This window comes from Phocoena sinus, chromosome 20 (genome assembly GCF_008692025.1).
Source record: "Phocoena sinus isolate mPhoSin1 chromosome 20, mPhoSin1.pri, whole genome shotgun sequence".
NCBI lineage: Eukaryota > Metazoa > Chordata > Mammalia > Artiodactyla > Phocoenidae > Phocoena > Phocoena sinus.
Window position 1 is genome coordinate 50334528 of NC_045782.1, and position 16560 is coordinate 50351087.

Here is a 16560-nt window from a genome sequence, read left to right on the forward strand (position 1 = left end):
CGAGCAGATTTGCTGAGGTGCTAAGCCAGCCAGACTCAAAAGGTTTCTAAGAGGGAGTGGCAGGCGGCCATCCTATCACTGCCAGGTCACGGTGCTCTAGGGTCTGCTGCCTGGATGACCAGGCCGTCCTACAGAGGACGGCAGGGACACCCACATTGGCCCAGCGGAGGCCTTCCCCATGGACAGCGAGACACAGTGGAGAAGAGCCTGCAGAGCCAGAGGGGCCCAGGTTGGACCCGCCTGCAGCTTCCGTCATCCAACATGCACCCGGAACGCTGGGGTCGGTTGTGCTAGCTCTTCCCCTGCAGTCCTCCAGACAGATTATTCATTCATTCATTCATTCCACAAACCCACTCTTAAACTATGACCAACCAGGAGTGAATGCAGTCAGCTATGTTTCAAAAGGTTCCAGAGCCCTGAGCAGGGCAGCCTGCAGACCTGGTCTTCCTGTCCAGCTCCCCCGGGACACACGCACTGTCCACATCTGCATCAACAGCTGACAAGACGGGAGAGGTCTATCCTTCAGGGCCCGGTACTGACAGATACCTGCCACTAGGCCCTGGCCTCTTTCCGGGCTGGGGAGGACGCCAAGACAGCCCCAGTTTTAGCTGAACTCACCCACCATGTAAACAACACTGCAAGAGATGCATGTGACATGCGGTTCTGATGTGGGGGTGAACACCGGGGCCCGGGGTGACTGGCGAGGCTTCGAGGAGACGGGGGGGCCAGGAAGGGGGGTAGCAAGCTGACCCTTGAAGGAGGGCCAGGTGGACACGGGGCTCTCACAGCCACTTCCAATGCCAAGGCTCCACGACAACCACGGGTTTTACATCCATTCTCCCACTCACTCAACATGACCATCCCATGAGGCAGGTGCCACCACCCCCATTTCACAGATGAGGGAAGCCCTGAAGCCGTCGAGTTCAGAAGCCCTGAAGCCGTCGAGTCTCCTACAAAGCCCCCAGCCCCACCCCAGCCACGACGGGGATCATGATGGTGGACTGCACCTATCAGTTTAACTGGATCATGGGGTGCCCAGATATTTGGCTAAACACTACATCTGGCCCTGTCTGTGAGGGTGTTTCTGGATCAGATGAACGTTTGATTGGTGGGCTGGGTAAAGCAGGTCACCTCCCCAATGTGGATGGGCATCTTCTAGTCCCTGGAGGGCCTGAACAGTACAAAAGGCAGAGGAAGGGAGAATTCTCCGCCTGACCACGTGAGCTGGGGCACCCACCTTCTGCCCCAGGACTGAGCACCAACTCCCCCGGCTCTCAGTCCTCAAACTTGGACTGAATCCACCAGCGGCTTCCCTGGGTGTTCAGCTTGCAGACGGTAGATGGATTCCTCAGCCTCCATAATTTCATGAGCCAATTCCTCCTGATAACTCGCTCCCTCTCTCTCCCCTACTGAATCTGTTGCTCTGACGAACCCTGACTATCAGCGGCCTCACACGGCAGAGATGGGAGCATCCTTCCCCAGCGCCCACTTGACACTGATGAGAAGTCTGCCCCCTGCTGAGTGATGAAAGCTCCATCCTTCCTCACAAGTCCAACCAGAATGGTGATTCCAGGCTGGTCCTGCCAGAGAGACAGGCTGGATGGACCACAGCCTCAGATCTGCAGGGGGGCAGGAGGGCCCAGCGTCCAGCTCCCAGAACTGGCCGCCCCTTAAGACCAGGAGAGGGCAGGTCCAGAGTGGCTCTGGTGGGGCTGCCCGGGGCTGGGGAGGAGAGGGAGGTGGGGACAGGCACAGGTCCCAGGGCTGTTGCGAGGGTAGAGGAGTGAGTGTGGGTATCCCTGGCCCCAGCTCCAGCCTCACTTCCACCATGGCTGTGACCTCCCTCCACACACCTAACTGGGATCTGCACTGCATACAACGATACGTGAGAACCCTCAACATCTGTCCCCCGACGCCACACATGCGCACCATGAGCTACTTAGGGGTCAGCTGTCTGGGCTGCAAGTGGCACCAGTGAGCGACAGCTGAGCCCATAAATCCAGTGAGTCCCCAGTATGGAAACAGCCTGGCAAGGAATGGAGAAGGATCGGCCACACATTCCTGGGGATCCAGTCACTTCCGGCCGCGCATCCCCCCAAGGCCAGCTGGGTGCCCACCCTCGCCCCCGCCTCTGGCTTCTGGACAAAGATAAAAATGAAGAGGGTCTGTTCAGGTTAAACCCCAACCCCAGGCATCTGATCCCTAAGAACCAAAGCCACGGTCGGGGTGAAGACACGGTGATGAGGAAAACAGCATGTGTCTCAGATTTCTCCGGTCGAGTCATGTTTTATTTACACTGTTTATTTTTCAGATTTCCCAAAACGTGCAGCTCGTGCCAGGCAGCCCCTGGCACAGAGAAGACGCCAAGTCTGCTCCCTTAATAAAGAACGGGAAGCAGCCGCCCGGGCTTCCCGCGCTCCAACCAGCGTCCCGCCCAGGGCCGCCTCCACCGCAGCCCTGGGAGAAACCCCAGAACGAGAGCAGCTGCAGTTCAGTTCCTTGGACCTAACTACTGAGGCCTGTGTCGGAGACCAGTGAAGAGGTAGCCAGAAAAGCCTCCAAGACGTCTAAAGGCTCGGCCCTTCCAGTGGAGAACTGAGTTATTTTTATGTGATTTTTAAATAAAACATACTCGGAAAGAGAGGAGATGATTTGAAGTTCAGCTCTCTGGCGACATCCCAGACCAAATTATTTGAGTTCTCAGAGGCCAAGGAGGCAGGAAAGCCTGCAGTCAGACGAACAGGGTTCGAATCCAGACCTTGCCAGGCGCTCCCTGCAGGCCCCAGGAAACAACCTCCCCTTTCCAAGCCTCAGCTTCCCCATCTGCAGAATGGGGACAGAGATGGGGATTACTCACAGGTGACTAAGACTAAACGAGGTCACACATGGTAGGCACGTGGCACAGTGCCTGGCACAGAATGAACACTCAGTAGATATTATCACTATTAGCATATTATATATTACATACTAATATAAATTATTATTATACGCCAGCCACATACACCAGCCTGGACCCAGGGATCTACCGTCGGAAATTAACAAAGCTTGGCTGCCCTGTGCTAATACATTAGACAAAATGTAAGTTATAACCAAGGCACCTTACATGTTATAGCCAGGATACTGCTACCCCAAGAAAGGCTACCAGGAGCCCTATTTGACTCCCTCCCAACTACGGGAAGCTGAAAACCCTCCCAGCCTCCAGGATGGACTGCACATTAGAGGAAGATGGGGGGTGGGGGGGGCAGTTTCTGCGATCCAGAGAAAACAGTCAGGATTTGGGGGGACTCAGAATCCCGGTGCCCTCCCACACCTGGCCACACCAGAAACTCCCCAACTGGTGTCTGGGCTCACTTAGGCCAGGGCAAAGGCCATTTCACAAATATTCATGAACTACAGGCCAGTGACAAACACCAGTCAGGTTTCCCACGTGGAGGCCACGAGATTAAAACACACTTCAGATGAGATGAAGCAAAAAAGACAGGAGAAGGGAGTGGGGAGTCACTGCTGGCTGGTGTCCCACTGAGAATGAAAAGGCAGCATTTCAAATAGGAAAGAAGATGGCCAGACAAAGAGATGGGGCTCCTTGGTCCTGGAGAGAAAGGGGATGATGCTGGGCAGGGGGCGGAGACCTAGGACGCCCTGGGGAGCATTTCCTGGTAGAACCAGCATTCGGGGTGGGGAGCCACCACTGCCGCCTGACGGCAGGGCCCACCTCCAGGTAAACAGCCCCATGTCCTCCCTGCCCCTTCACCACAGATGGGCCCCACCAGACACAGGAGCCTGGCAGACCTGGGCTGGCCCCGCGTCTAGGAGCCTGGATGCCCAGCTCATGGGTGTTCCCCTGTGCATATAATTTGGGGAGCCTGGATAAGAGAGAGAAGGATACAGTTACTGAGAAGACCTTTTGTTTTTTCCTTCCAGCCAAATTTTTATGATAGATCCTGGTATTGTAAAATACAAGGTTAAACGGGCACTGAGAATCTAACTAGACTCTGGAGTTAGCGGATTATTATTATTACGTTAATGATGGGGAACCCACGCACCATCATCCTCTCCTACTGGGGTCGCAGTCACTGTCCCCACCCATGATCAGGGTGGCCGTCCCCAACCCTCCTGGGGTCTCACACAGCCCAGACATCTTAACCCAAGGACAGGGGCAGAACAGGAAGCAGGTGGTCTCCAGTGGAGGGTGACTCGGCCCCACACGCACACACATGCACGCACGCACACACGCACACACGTGCACACACGCACACACGTGCACACACGCACACACCCTTCTGCTCCTGTGCCAGCAGTGAGTGGTGCTGGACAGCCCTTCCCAGCCAGAAAGTCACCATTTTCTCAAAAGGGAGCTTTGCAGGAAGGGGTGCTGTGCAAACTCGTCCACAAATACCCATTTTCAGTAATGACAGGAGCTTATCTACAGAAAGGAATCAATTCTCAATTTTTTCTTAAAAATCATGAGAGTCCCTCCAGAAAGGATGGGGTCACCAGGACCGCGGCCAGGAGCCTCCTGCCTCTCTGGCTGCCCCCAGGACCACAGTCTTCCCCTTTCTCCTGAGGCCAGGGGGGAGCCAGCACTGGTATCCCACTCTCAGGCCGGGGAAGTGCCAGCAGCTCCTGCATGTGGAGGGCTCTGCCCAGCAGGCAGCGGCATCACCAGACGGCCAAGTCCATCACATGACATCAATGCTGACCAAGGACCCACAGAGCCCTTCCCTTGAAGGTTCACCAGTTGGACGTCTGGACTCTGGGTCCCACTCCCATAAAAGACATTGCCATCTATAAAGCACACAACACTCAGGTAAATCTGAATTTCAGATAAACAATGAATAATTTTAAGCATAAGTGTACCCCGCATTCCTCGCCCTTCCCAGGCTCTGTTTAGTGGCAGAAAAGCTGACCTCTGCAGGCTGAGGTCTCCAGGTCCCCAGGTCTGTAGCCTTTCGGCTGGATTCAACCTATAGGATGAGACTGGAAGGTGGGAGCCAGGGAGAACCAGGGTAGATCTCTCCCCCGCTTTCTGCCTCGGAAGGTTCCTCCAGCAGTAGTTTCTGTCTATTCTGCAGCTGCAGCTCCCGCCAGGCAGGCCCACCTTTGTCCAGCCTCCCGTCAGGTGACCCTGGTCCCTGGATTCTGATAACACGCCTTCCTCTCTCTGATCCTCTGATCGCAGGTGGTGGGGTGTGGTAGTGGCTCCCCCAGGCTCATCTCTGGTTGTCCCCGGGAAGCTACGGAACCTCAAGCACCAGAGCCCTTGGCCCACGTGCATCCGTTTCAAGGCACTGAGAAGGGCCATAGCGTTTTTGTAAAACTGGCAAAACAGAAGATATTTTAAGCCCCACCAGTTAAGATTGCTGTCTCTTTCTTCTCTGAGTTCCTGGCCATCACCCTTTCTCCTGTGTAAGGTACCAGTGGAGGGATTGTTGGCATCTGGGGGCTCCTGCTAAGGAAAAGTTGTATTGGAAAGATATTTAGCTTGAATGTAGTTGGGTTTTATTTACATCGTTCACAGTTATTTCCATGCAGAGTTAAGTGACGGCTCGTCGCCCCAATGTGCAAGGCCAGGAGTACTCCTTCCATGTACTTTCCCAAATCTGTCTACTGTGCAGAATCTGAAGGGATAAGATACGAACGTGTCCTGCAGTACCTGGTGCCGGAAAAACGTGGGCAGTGGGGGACAGCAACATTTGAAACGTATGGAGCTAGAAGCTAGTCTATGGGAAATGATTCCCATCACCAGATATAAAGTTGTAAGCAGAGAATTCAATTCTCTTCAATGTCGACTCAAAACAGAAAGTATCTCTGGTCAGAAAGAAATGCAATAATGCATCACGTACAGTTACAAATGGCCCATGCTTGTCTATCTCTTTCTGGATGGGAATCACGTAAAATGGAATTTACCAGAATTCTTGTGTTTGTAGGGTGAAAACCAGCAGCAGTACCACAAACCCTTGAGTTAAGTCACACTTTTTCATGCATCCCAACTACCAAAAATTAAATTCTGATTAACCAGGAAGATGAATTAACTTTCTATTCATTCAACAGAAAATGATATTACACAGTCATCATATAAAGAAGTGATCAAAGAGTATGCAGCCAAAAAAAATGTCGGGAAAAAAAATTACTTTGGAGATCGGACAAGTAGTTGATTGATAAACAACATTGCTATTTTTCTGGATTGGGGGATGCTTATGAAATTCGCCCGCTGTTTAAAATTTATAATTTGCTGTTACTTCTTTTCTCACTCGTAACAAATAATCCCATTCGTACCTTCAAAGAGCTGTATAAACGCCACCCAACCCTGGCTGCCTCCTTATGCTTGATTGGGCTTTTCTATCATCTGTACATTTGAGTCCTTGTTCTAAATCCTGGAGTGGTTTCTGTTTCCTGGTTAGAGCCCGGTTCACACGCCACGAACAGACTGCACAGGTGAGAAAGACGAGCAGGCTGACAAAGTAAGGCCAATGGACCAAGGGGGAAATCGTGGATAAGGTGCAGGATGGTTAGCGATCAGAAACAGCTGACAACAGCAAGGGGACGCCCCAGAATACGGGAAAGGCTGCATCAGTCTTCAAGCCCTTCTGTTTAATGGGCACCAAGTCACCAAAGAGGTACACGCGTTTCACTCAACCTGTCGACGGTCGTGAGATTATAATGCGAGGATATATTAATACAGAGAGAGAGGTGCAATAAGGGACTGAGGGGCAGAGGCCCTGGGAGGGAAGATGGGAGGGGAGGTGAGAGAAACAAAATAGCGGCCTTGGAGGGTCGGCCCGACAGGCAGCACTGTTGACTGGCCTGGGGAGCCTGGAGATTCCAGAAGAAACCACTGCCCAGGTAACCCAGAAGCAGAACAAATGATCTCCAGGAGAGGTGGCTGGTCACCTGGGGGCAGGTGACCCATCGCCAAGACTAGAACATTCAGGCTGGCCCAAGGAAGCAAAGAGACACCTCCTAGGGTACATGAGCATCCAGTAGGGGCCAAAGAAGAGAGGGAGAGAAGGAGAGACAGGGTGGGGTGGGGGGAGCCCCTGGCATTACACAGCTGTCAGAGAGAGAAATCACAGACCGTGGGCAATGGGCAGATCTTTTAAAGGACAAGTAAACCCTGGGACTTCTCAGTGGCTCTAAGCAGGCTGATAATCAGGGCAAATGGCGTTTTCTGTTCCTTAAACCTCTTAATAAAATGCTGTGTTAAGAACACTTATTTGGGGGGCTTCCCTGGTGGCGCAGTGGTTGAGAATCTGCCTGCTAATGCAGGGGACACGGTTTCGAGCCCTGGTCTGGGAGGATCCCACATGCTGCGGAGCAACTAAGCCCGTGAGCCACAACTACTGAGCCTGCGCGTCTGGAGCCCGTGAGCCACAACTACTGAGCCCGCGCGTCTGGAGCCTGTGTTCCGCAATAAGAGAGACCACGATAGTGAGAGGCCCGCGCACCACCATGAAGAGTGGCCCCCCGCTCGCCGCAACTAGAGAAAGCCCTCGCACAGAAACGAAGACGCAACACATCAAAAATTAATTAATTAATTAATAAACTCCTACCCCCAACATCTAAAAAAAATAAATAAACAACATTGGTTGGAAAAAAAAAAGAACACGTATCCAGCCAGCTCATGTCTCACAGCTACAAGCACGGCCACTGCAACATCTGCGGCTCAGCACAGCAGGCACCCTCCGTCAGGGTCACGGGTGCACATCACCAAGGAAGAGCGCCAACGTCAGCAGAACGTTTAAGAGCTCTGGCGAGAGGACGGCTAAGTGAATTCGGGAGCTTCCTCTCTGAAGAGCCGCTCAAACTGTGATCGGGGAATCCATGCTTGAGATCAGATTTCAAGTGAAAAGAGCAGAGTTAAAAACGATTTGTACAGGGCTTCCCTGGTGGCGCAGTGGTTGAGAGTCCGCCTGCCGGTGCGGGGGACGCGGGTTCGTGCCCCGGTCCAGAGCCTGTGCTCCGCAACGGGAGAGGCCACAACAGTGAGAGGCCCGCGTACCGCAAAATAACAAAACGATTTGTACAGAGAATACGCAACTCTGTGAAAAAAAAACTTATACGCCTTTGATAGTTAAATCAAACGATGCGTCCTGTGCATGTGGAAACAAGTACTAAAGGGAACAGGAAAAAGCAATGTTGTAACCGATGCAATTGGAGAATTTGTCCTTTTAATTTCCTGTTCACACTGTTTGGTAACGAGTAATGAACAAAGTGAACAACCAAATAAATAAATAAAGGCAAAAGAGAAAGAGATACACGGGGTATTTGAGAAAGCCTTCCTTTAAAATCTAAAGCGCACGCTTGGCGGCTAGAGTGTCAATCCCCAGCTACCAGGAAGGCGCTGCCACCAGGACGACCCACTCCCCCTTGCTGAGGGTCCGTTGACCACACCTCGGGCGCCTAACATTGACGAGAGATCCACCACCTCCTCCCCTCCAGTCCCATGCCGCCGCCACTGCGTGTACTCGGCTGTTACTCCACCACCTGGTGTCCCCACAGTGTCTATACCGGGTCACCTCTGCACAAAAACCCACCACCTGTCCTTCAACACACACGTTGGACCCTGTAGCTAGAGTCAAAGTCACGTGCTCATTAGTGAGTTTTGCAAACCACCCTCCACAGCCCTCCAGGTGGATTAGCCTAGTCCTTAGGCTGGAAGATGGCAGGGGCTGGATTTAACCCACTTCCAAGTGGCTTGGGTTACAGAAGCATTATTCTCCCGCTGGGTTCTGATCCTGGTGGAAACAGAAGGCACAGTCCAGGGGAGGGCTGTGAAAGCCCCAGGATGCAGGTCAGATCAGATTGATCTGCAGGACAAGCCCAAGGCGGCCTGCCAGCTTGCCCCTTCCCAGGTCTTCCTGGTAACCACGCTCGCTGGGAGTGATCCCCAGCCCGGGCAGACAGTCTCCACTGCTGCCCCGACACGCCTGGCCCGGCTGGGACAAGGGGTCCAGGCACAGCTCTCAGGGAGATCTAGGGTGGATGTGGCCAGCCCCCAGTTCCCAGGTACAGCCTTGGGGCGCCCAGGGGGGCCCAGCCACAGCCAAGGCTTCACTGCATGCCCTTTAAGAGTCCGGGGAGAAGCAAGCCCTCCCCAGGAGCCAGAAAGAGGGTAAGGACCCCCCATCCCTCACCGGGAAAGGAAGACTCCTCCCTCAGCCTTGCCTCTGAAACCCTGGGCCAGGGAGGGCGCTACTCCCCAGGGAGAGTGATCTGGCCCTTCTTGCTCCACCCAGCACTTCAAGGGGCCCCTGGGAAGCTGGGGTCCATACACGCAGGCCGGAGCGGCCATGCAGGGTTCCTCTGCCCATCACAAAGCCAGCATCGCTCAGAGGATGACCGTGACTCTCATTCCTGCCAGAGGCAGCCTGGGCCAAGGGCCGCCCTGCGACCCGGGATCATCTTACTCTCCCCGCCGATGTCCCTTTTCCCGTCCCGGAGGCCTGCAGGCTGCCAGCAGTCACGCTTCACAGAACCAGGTCAGATTAGGCCTGGAACAAAGCTCAGTTGTTGCAAGGCTTCCAAGAGGCCGCTGACAGCAGGACGCCTGGAGCCGCTTCGCCCGCTGTGGGCAGCGGCTCAATGCCCCCCTTCACGTGGGCTGCAAAGGGACCCAGGCCCAGGGCGGGCACAGGGAGATAAGACAGAGAGAAACTGGGCTGGGAGCAGAGTGCCACACTCAGCCCAGGAGACCCGAGGCCAGGCCACCCTTCCAGAGCAGTGCTGAGAGCCACCAGCATGCAGGAAGGACTCAGGGGCACCCGGCAGACACTTCTGGAATGAATGACTGAACCTACAGGGAGACTCAAAACAGGCCAGGGACCTTGGGGAGATGGGCACCCCCCAGCTCAACCTGGCTGCTGCAGCTTCTGGGCCCAACTGTAGGCAGGGGCAGGGACAACCAGCCCAGCGGCCTCGGGGACACTTCAGTTCTCCCATCGAAGCTCAGCGCGCCATGGTCCCAGGCCTGACCGCAGTAGCCCCGACCCCAGGGCCCTGTGCTCACCAGGACAGGCTTCCTTTGGTTAGTGCTTCTGGACCAGGCAACCTCTGGCAGCTGCCACTGGGACTCTCTGGCCGAGGTCTCTCCTGGAGCACAGTGGGGGCTGTGATCTTGTGCGCTGCACGCCCACACAGGTCCGCAGGGGGCTTCAGCCGGCCACTAGCACCCACCGGTCCCCCATAAATCCCCCAGCAATGCCTAGGGCCGGGGTGTCCCAAAGCAATAGCTTCAACAAGGGTGTAGGAGCTCAGCATGTCACCTCCCTCCCCACCCAACCGCTCACACCCCCCAGGCCTGGGGTCTCTCTCTCTAGCCCCCCTCCCCCCAAGGCCACCAGCTGGATCCGCCCAGGAACTGGCACTCACTTGTCGTCCCAGGGCCGGGCCCTGCACTGCTGTTTGCTGAACGCTTTTTATCAAGTACATCTTAAGCAAACTTCAGAGCCCACGCAACGCCGCTCATGGACAAACAGCAGGGCACGCGGAAACGAGGTCCCACTCCCAGGTCCCATCCATGTGGGATGAGTCTCAGAGGAGGGCAGCCCAAAAAGCTGGGTGGAGGATAGGAAGTGCCTTTTTCCTGCTCTTGGGGTCCCTGGGGAGATGTCCTCTGCTGCTGACACCCACACGGGAGCTCCAGGCACGTGGCCATCCCGCCCTTCCACCTGGACGTAAACTCCAGACCGCTGCTCCTGAGCAGCGAGCCGGTGTCCCTTCTGCACCTGTCCTGGCTTGAACTGGTCACCCAGGGGGTTCCAGGAGGAAGGTGGGCTGTCTCAAGCTCAGGCACGTTGCCAGGTGCGCAGCACTCAGTTCTCGGAACCCCTCTGGGCAGGCTGGGGATAGGCTGACGGGCAGGCGACTGTGGTCTGGGGTGAGCCGGAGGGGCGGGCAGACAGGAGGTGGCCTCCCTCCTCTGCAACAGGCCGAGAAGGATTCAGGCTCTGCCAGCTCCCCCAGAACTGGGGGATCTCGAGGTCCATGATCCTGGGCACGAGTCCAAGGGGGCCATGGACTGACTGCCACAGGTGGCTCTTCGTCTCCGCCCAGGTCCCTGCAGGAACCGGAGCAAGCAGGCTGGGGCATGAGGAGAGGGAGGCGGGCCAGCAGGAGGGGCGCGGGGCAAGCAGGGGAAGGAACCGGCCTTGGCACACTGCCCTCCTCGCCCTCACCCGGGGCTAGCGCTCTGGGGACCTGCTCTCCTCTCCTTCCCAGAACTCAGCTCCCGGAGCGCCGGGCGTGGGGAAGGCCTCTCGCTGGCTAATCTCTCTAACCCGCCTCCTCTGGGTGCAGCCTCCCGCCTTGCCCAGGCCTCTGAGTCGCTAGTGCAAGAGCTTTTTAACCTTTGGTAGGCCAGGTACCTCTTCGGGGATCTCCCGAAAGCCACCAAGCATCTCCGAATAATTCCCAGGTGCACACTGGTCTGATTTTACTCCCCATTTCTGTGGCTCGGGGGCCTCGGCTATAAGCATCTGTGCCACTGAGAATTCCCAGAAGAGCCAGGGCCACTGAAAGGCAGGCTCCACGTGAGCTGGTATGCAACCAGAAGCCCCAAGCTCAGGACACCGGAGGGGTGCAGAGAGCAGCCCGCTCTGACACCAAGGGGCTGGGGGAGAGGCCACCCTCCTGGCCTCCAAACCAGCAAAGGCCCAGGGAGGGTGCCGGCAGCCCCCAGGCATCCTGGCAAAGGCGGTAACACGTCCTTCCAGCTGTTGATAAGGACAGTGAAGACAACAGCAGGAAGCTATGGATGGAGAGGCATTTTCAAGCCTTTTATGCAGCAGTTCATTTCATCTTTACAACCAGTTGGCATCCGTCCCTGTTTAACAAATGAGGCAAAGGAGACACCCGAGATCAAGCACCTTGCCCCACATCGAGGAGGTGCCAGCCTACGATTGAATTCCAGGAGCCCGTGCTATGAACCACTGGGCCACACCGCTTGCAGCTCTGCCCCGTTGCAGCATCAGGTGAGGTAGATCCAGGAAGAGCGTGGAGCAGAACTGGAGCTACCAGACAGAGCTCCCACACACCCACCTGGCATCCCGCAGCCCCACTGGGCATTCGCTCTGTTCCCCACCTAGAAGGGCCCTTTTTATTCTCCACCTTCTCAGAGCTGCTCACTCCTCAAGGCCCAGTTCAATCTTGCCTCCCCCTGAAACCTCCCACCTGGGCATTTGGAAACTGTACTGCTCGGGAGGGGGTTGGGGGGTGTTAACCAGCCAGGGGCCCCCCTGCATCCTGCCTCCCCAATGAGAATGCAGCTTCCCTGCAAGCAAGGACCACGTCTTTCCATCATCTTTGTACCGTTGAGGCCCTGGCTGCACAGGCCTAACACATAATGTGTGTCCAGTGAATGTATACCTAAGGCACTCGGGATCCCCTCAAACATTTTGAAAATTCCCCGCTTTTCAGAGACTCATGAGTGTTCAAGCCAGCTCTACCGAGAACCTATTTGATTTATTTTGGAGCCCATAAATAGGTCCAGAAGCAATCATCCCACTCAACCCAGGTGAAAAATAAAAGCCCTCCTGGTTGGCTGTCCTTGAATTTTTGACACTGGGAATTTTTCAGTTTGCTGCTTTCCTTAATTTCATGGCATTGATGCTACATAGGGGTCAGTCTGACTTCTGCAAAATGCCTCTCCTCAGAACCGGGCGGTGGGGGGCGGGGGGCACTAAGAGAACCGGAGCCCCTCAGAATGGGGCCAAGCGGCCACCTCGCCCCTGGGCCGGCCCCCTCCAGCCCGACCCCATACAACTGCAACAGAGTGACCCAGCTCGCCTTGGACCATCGCCAGGAGGAGAACAAGCTGGAAGAGGTCCAAGCCCTTCCAGGCCCATCCTCCAGGGCCCTGCCCCTTCAGGTAAACACTGGAGCCACGGAGGCTGCCTTTACAAGAGCTGATTCCTACCCACCCATGAACTATACTTCTAACTACTGCAAAAGCCTTCGTCTTCTTTTTTTTTTTTTTTTTTAATTTGCCAGGGCAGGAGGGGGCAGGCGTGGAGGAGAACAGACATTGAGCCTGCCCCAGGGGCCCTCTGGCATCTGTGTAGTAGGGTCTCAAAGTCCCCCCAGGAAAAGGCCAAGTGAGCGGGGGGGCGGGGGGGCGGGCCCTGGTGGCCCCCACTGTCTAGACTGACCAGCAGGAGGCAAAGTTTGAGAGCCAAAGGCAAAAGCCAGCTGGGGTCCCTGGGCCACACTGGGCTGCAGAACCCAGGGAAAGGGCCGCGTGGGGCAGTGATGCCCACAACCATCTCAAGTATTTGGAGCATGTTGGGGAGGGAGGCTGAGCACCAAACCCCAGCGTATGCCACCTGGAAGCCCCCTCCTCCCCCACCATTACATCAACGCTCCCACGCTCCTGAGACGGAGCTGTGAGCAGGGTGTCTGAGGGCCATGCTGTTTGCAACAGGGCGTGAAAGTTGAAATTCTATGCCACTGGCCCGGAAGGCCATTTTAGGGGGAAGTTCTGAGTAACCCTCTTTGAGACGAGTTATTCTTTACTTGTTTTCCTTTCTGAATGTGGAAAGCAGGAGGAGACTGGAAAAAAATGACCCAAAGGAAGGGTCAAAAAATGACCCCCAAAATGGCCCAAATGACCTCTTCAGCTCCAACTAAGTACCATGACTCTGTCCTCTTATGAAGAAAAATTAATTCATGAGTCCTTGGCAGAAAACTTCATGTCCAAATAGATGAAGGGGAGGAACATGAGGAGAAATTTTGCAGGGTTAGCAGAAGAAGAGATGCTGTTTATAATTCGACAACTGAGGAAGACAAAAGATCCTGCCTGGATCCTTTGGGGAAAAAAATCACAAAGAAAAAAAGGGAAATAAAAAAGAACAGAGGGCTTCCCTGGTGGCACAGTGGTTAAGAATCTGCCTGCCAGTGCAGGGGACACGGGTTCAAGCCCTGGTCCGGGAAGATCCCACATGCCGCGGAGCAGCTAAGCCCGTGCGCCACAACTACTGAACCTCCGCTCTGGAGCCCGCGAGCCACAGCTAACTGAAGCCCGCACGCCTAGAGCCCGTGCTCCGCAATGGGAGAGGCCATGGCAGTGAGAAGCCTGAACAGTGCAGCAAAGAGTAGCCCCCGCTGGCCACAACTAGAGAAAGCCCCAGCACAGCAACGAAGACCCAAGGCAGCCAAAAATAAATAAATAAAATTAAAAAAGAACAGAGATCTGGATCACCCTTAACCTGCCCTTCAAGGCTCGTGGCCTCAGTTTACCCATCTATAGAATGGAACTTCAGAGTACCCAAGGGGGAAATGTTTACAAAGGATCCTGTGCACGTGATAAGAACTGGTCAGGCCCCCTCCACCTATGTGAGGTCAGGCCTGCTAGTGGACCTAGGGTGCCAGCACACCTGACAGCATCTTGATACCTAAAAGGTGAATCCGAGTTGCCAAGCTGGGGTGCAGCTGGATGGTCCCATTTGGCTAAGTTCCCGTTCTCCACTGGGTAGAGGAATAACAGGAGTTCACGGGAAGAAAGGATGCTGTGACCTGGACCACCAGTCCTGGAGGCTGACCCCAAGGAAATCCTCCACCCAGCCCCCACCCACGCACACTTACGCCCCGCGGAGGTTGCGGGGAGGGGCGGGGGTGGACCACAAAACGCCTGCACCCTCGGCGCCTGTAAAGTCAGCAATTCCAGAGAAGGTGCAAGGGGGGAGGAGGGCAAACAGGAAGGCCGGCCAGCCCAGGGCAGCGGCTCCCACAGTGGCCCCTCCAGACACCTGAGCGAGTAGTGGCCGACATACAGGGGACCCTCGGCCAAGGTCAGAATCGGGACCCAACCGTGCAGGGGTCGGAGGTCTCGAGCACCCGGTCTCCCCCAGGCACCTGTGGTCTCGGACCAGCGCGCGGGCCCCGCTGCCTTGCAGCGGCGGCTTGGAGCAAAGGAGAAAGCCAAGTCCGTCGAGGGGTTCAATGCCTCCAGGACCCCGCGATCCCGATGCGGGGTGGGGCTGCGTCAACTGGCCGGCGCGAACGCCTCACACATCAAAATCTGCCCCGGGAGCCCGCAGCCCCGCGGTGTCCCCGCCTCGAGGACCCACTTGGCCACCCGCGACCGCCTCCGCTCAGGTGAGAGGGGCTCGCCCCGGGACACACCCCTCCCCAATCCGGGCGCGGCGCCCACCTGAGTACGACTTCCTCATGGTGCCGCCGTGGCTGCCGCTCCCAGGGAAGTGAGGCGGCGGGGCCGCGGGGCGCGGGCTCCCAAGTCGCAAATCCCGGGCTGGGGGCGGGGAGGACGGGCGGCCCTGCCCGGCCCCGGCCCCGCCCCGCCGCGCGGAGGTGAGCGCTGAGCCCCGCCCCGCGCAGCCCCATACCTGGCGGAGCCCCGCGGGCCGCGCCTCCCGACGCCCGGCCTGGAGAGGCAGCAGCCCTAAGCCCGGCCCCGCGCTCGACCCCGTTCGGCCCGGGCCAGTCCCCGCGGCCCCTGCACTGCAGCCGCGACGCAAGCGGTCCGAGGGTGGGGGTCGCCAAGGCGACAGCCGTCCTCAGCCGCCACACCCCCCTGGCGCGAATGGTTCCTTCCGGGGCGTCGCCGCCACTTTCTGGTCCGGAGTCCGGGCTGGGCGGGGCCGCGCCAGGTGGCAGCGGGAGGAGGGCGGAGGGAGCGGCCGCCGGGCGGGGCGGTGGCGCGCCGGCACACGCCCGGGGGTCGGAGCCCGGACGCCGGCTTAGTGGACCAGGGAAGGGCAGAGCAGGGCAGGCGAGGTACCATATCTGTCCCACTACTTTTCTGGTAATCAAGAGGGCCGACTGCGTTGACTCCTTGAATTGGGGCCTCGGGTAACTCATCTGTAAAATGGGTGCGTTGGACCAGATGATAATTTCTGTTGCATCTGAGAAATATTGAGCACCTCCCCTGCACAGGGTACTGTGCGCGCTCAGGGCCTCGACCTAGGAGGGCAGATACAAGGACACGCGTCTTTACAGCCCGGGTAATATAAGCAGTGAGGAGAGTGTGCGTTCCTGAGCAAAAATTGTACAGAAGAATGCTGTCTGCCTTTGTACCCTAAATAAATTTTCCATAATAAAACGACTTTTTTTAATGTACAGAGGAAAAAGTGATGAATTTTGTCTAGAGGGTGTTGTCAGAGTCTTACTGAGGTGATTCAAAACAAGGTTTTAAAGAATGAGCAGGAATTTGCCAGGAAGCCAAGGTGATGGGGAGGCGGGCCGTTCCTGGCAGAGGGAAGGGTGTGGCCGAGCCAGAGGCGCGTAGTATCTCAGAACCTGCTGAGAGAGATACGCAGGGGCAGCGAGGCCCCTAGATGAACAAAGGGGTCGGGGAGCGCCGCAAACTGTCAGCAAGGGCGCAACGCTGCCTTCTGCCCGACAATCCAAAGAGTGTACGGGAGACCGAAAGTAGACTTAACGTCACCAAAGCACCCTCTTCCCTTTTCTTTCTCCTTTACTTTCCTTGGGGGTCTAAGCAGCATTTTCCTTTCCTGCCAGAGAGTAGAAAACCTGTATAAATAAGAACCGAGGCACATGTAGTTCCGTCAGATTGTCTGTCTCTCCTGTTACCCTTCCTAAGAAATC

The 16560-nt window shown here is 56.2% G+C and overlaps 1 protein-coding gene across 1 annotated transcript in view; it reads right to left on the reverse strand.

Annotated features, from left to right (window-relative positions):
* The window catches only part of SEPTIN9 (septin 9), a 165698-nt gene extending 150519 nt beyond the window's left edge, over positions 1 to 15179 (reverse strand). The window contains exon 1 of the mRNA XM_032617447.1: positions 15146 to 15179. Coding sequence (XP_032473338.1) covers positions 15146 to 15164 — 19 coding nt within the window. The 5' untranslated portion in view covers positions 15165 to 15179. The remainder of the gene's footprint in view (positions 1 to 15145) is intronic.
* Positions 15180 to 16560: the final 1381 nt, after the last annotated feature.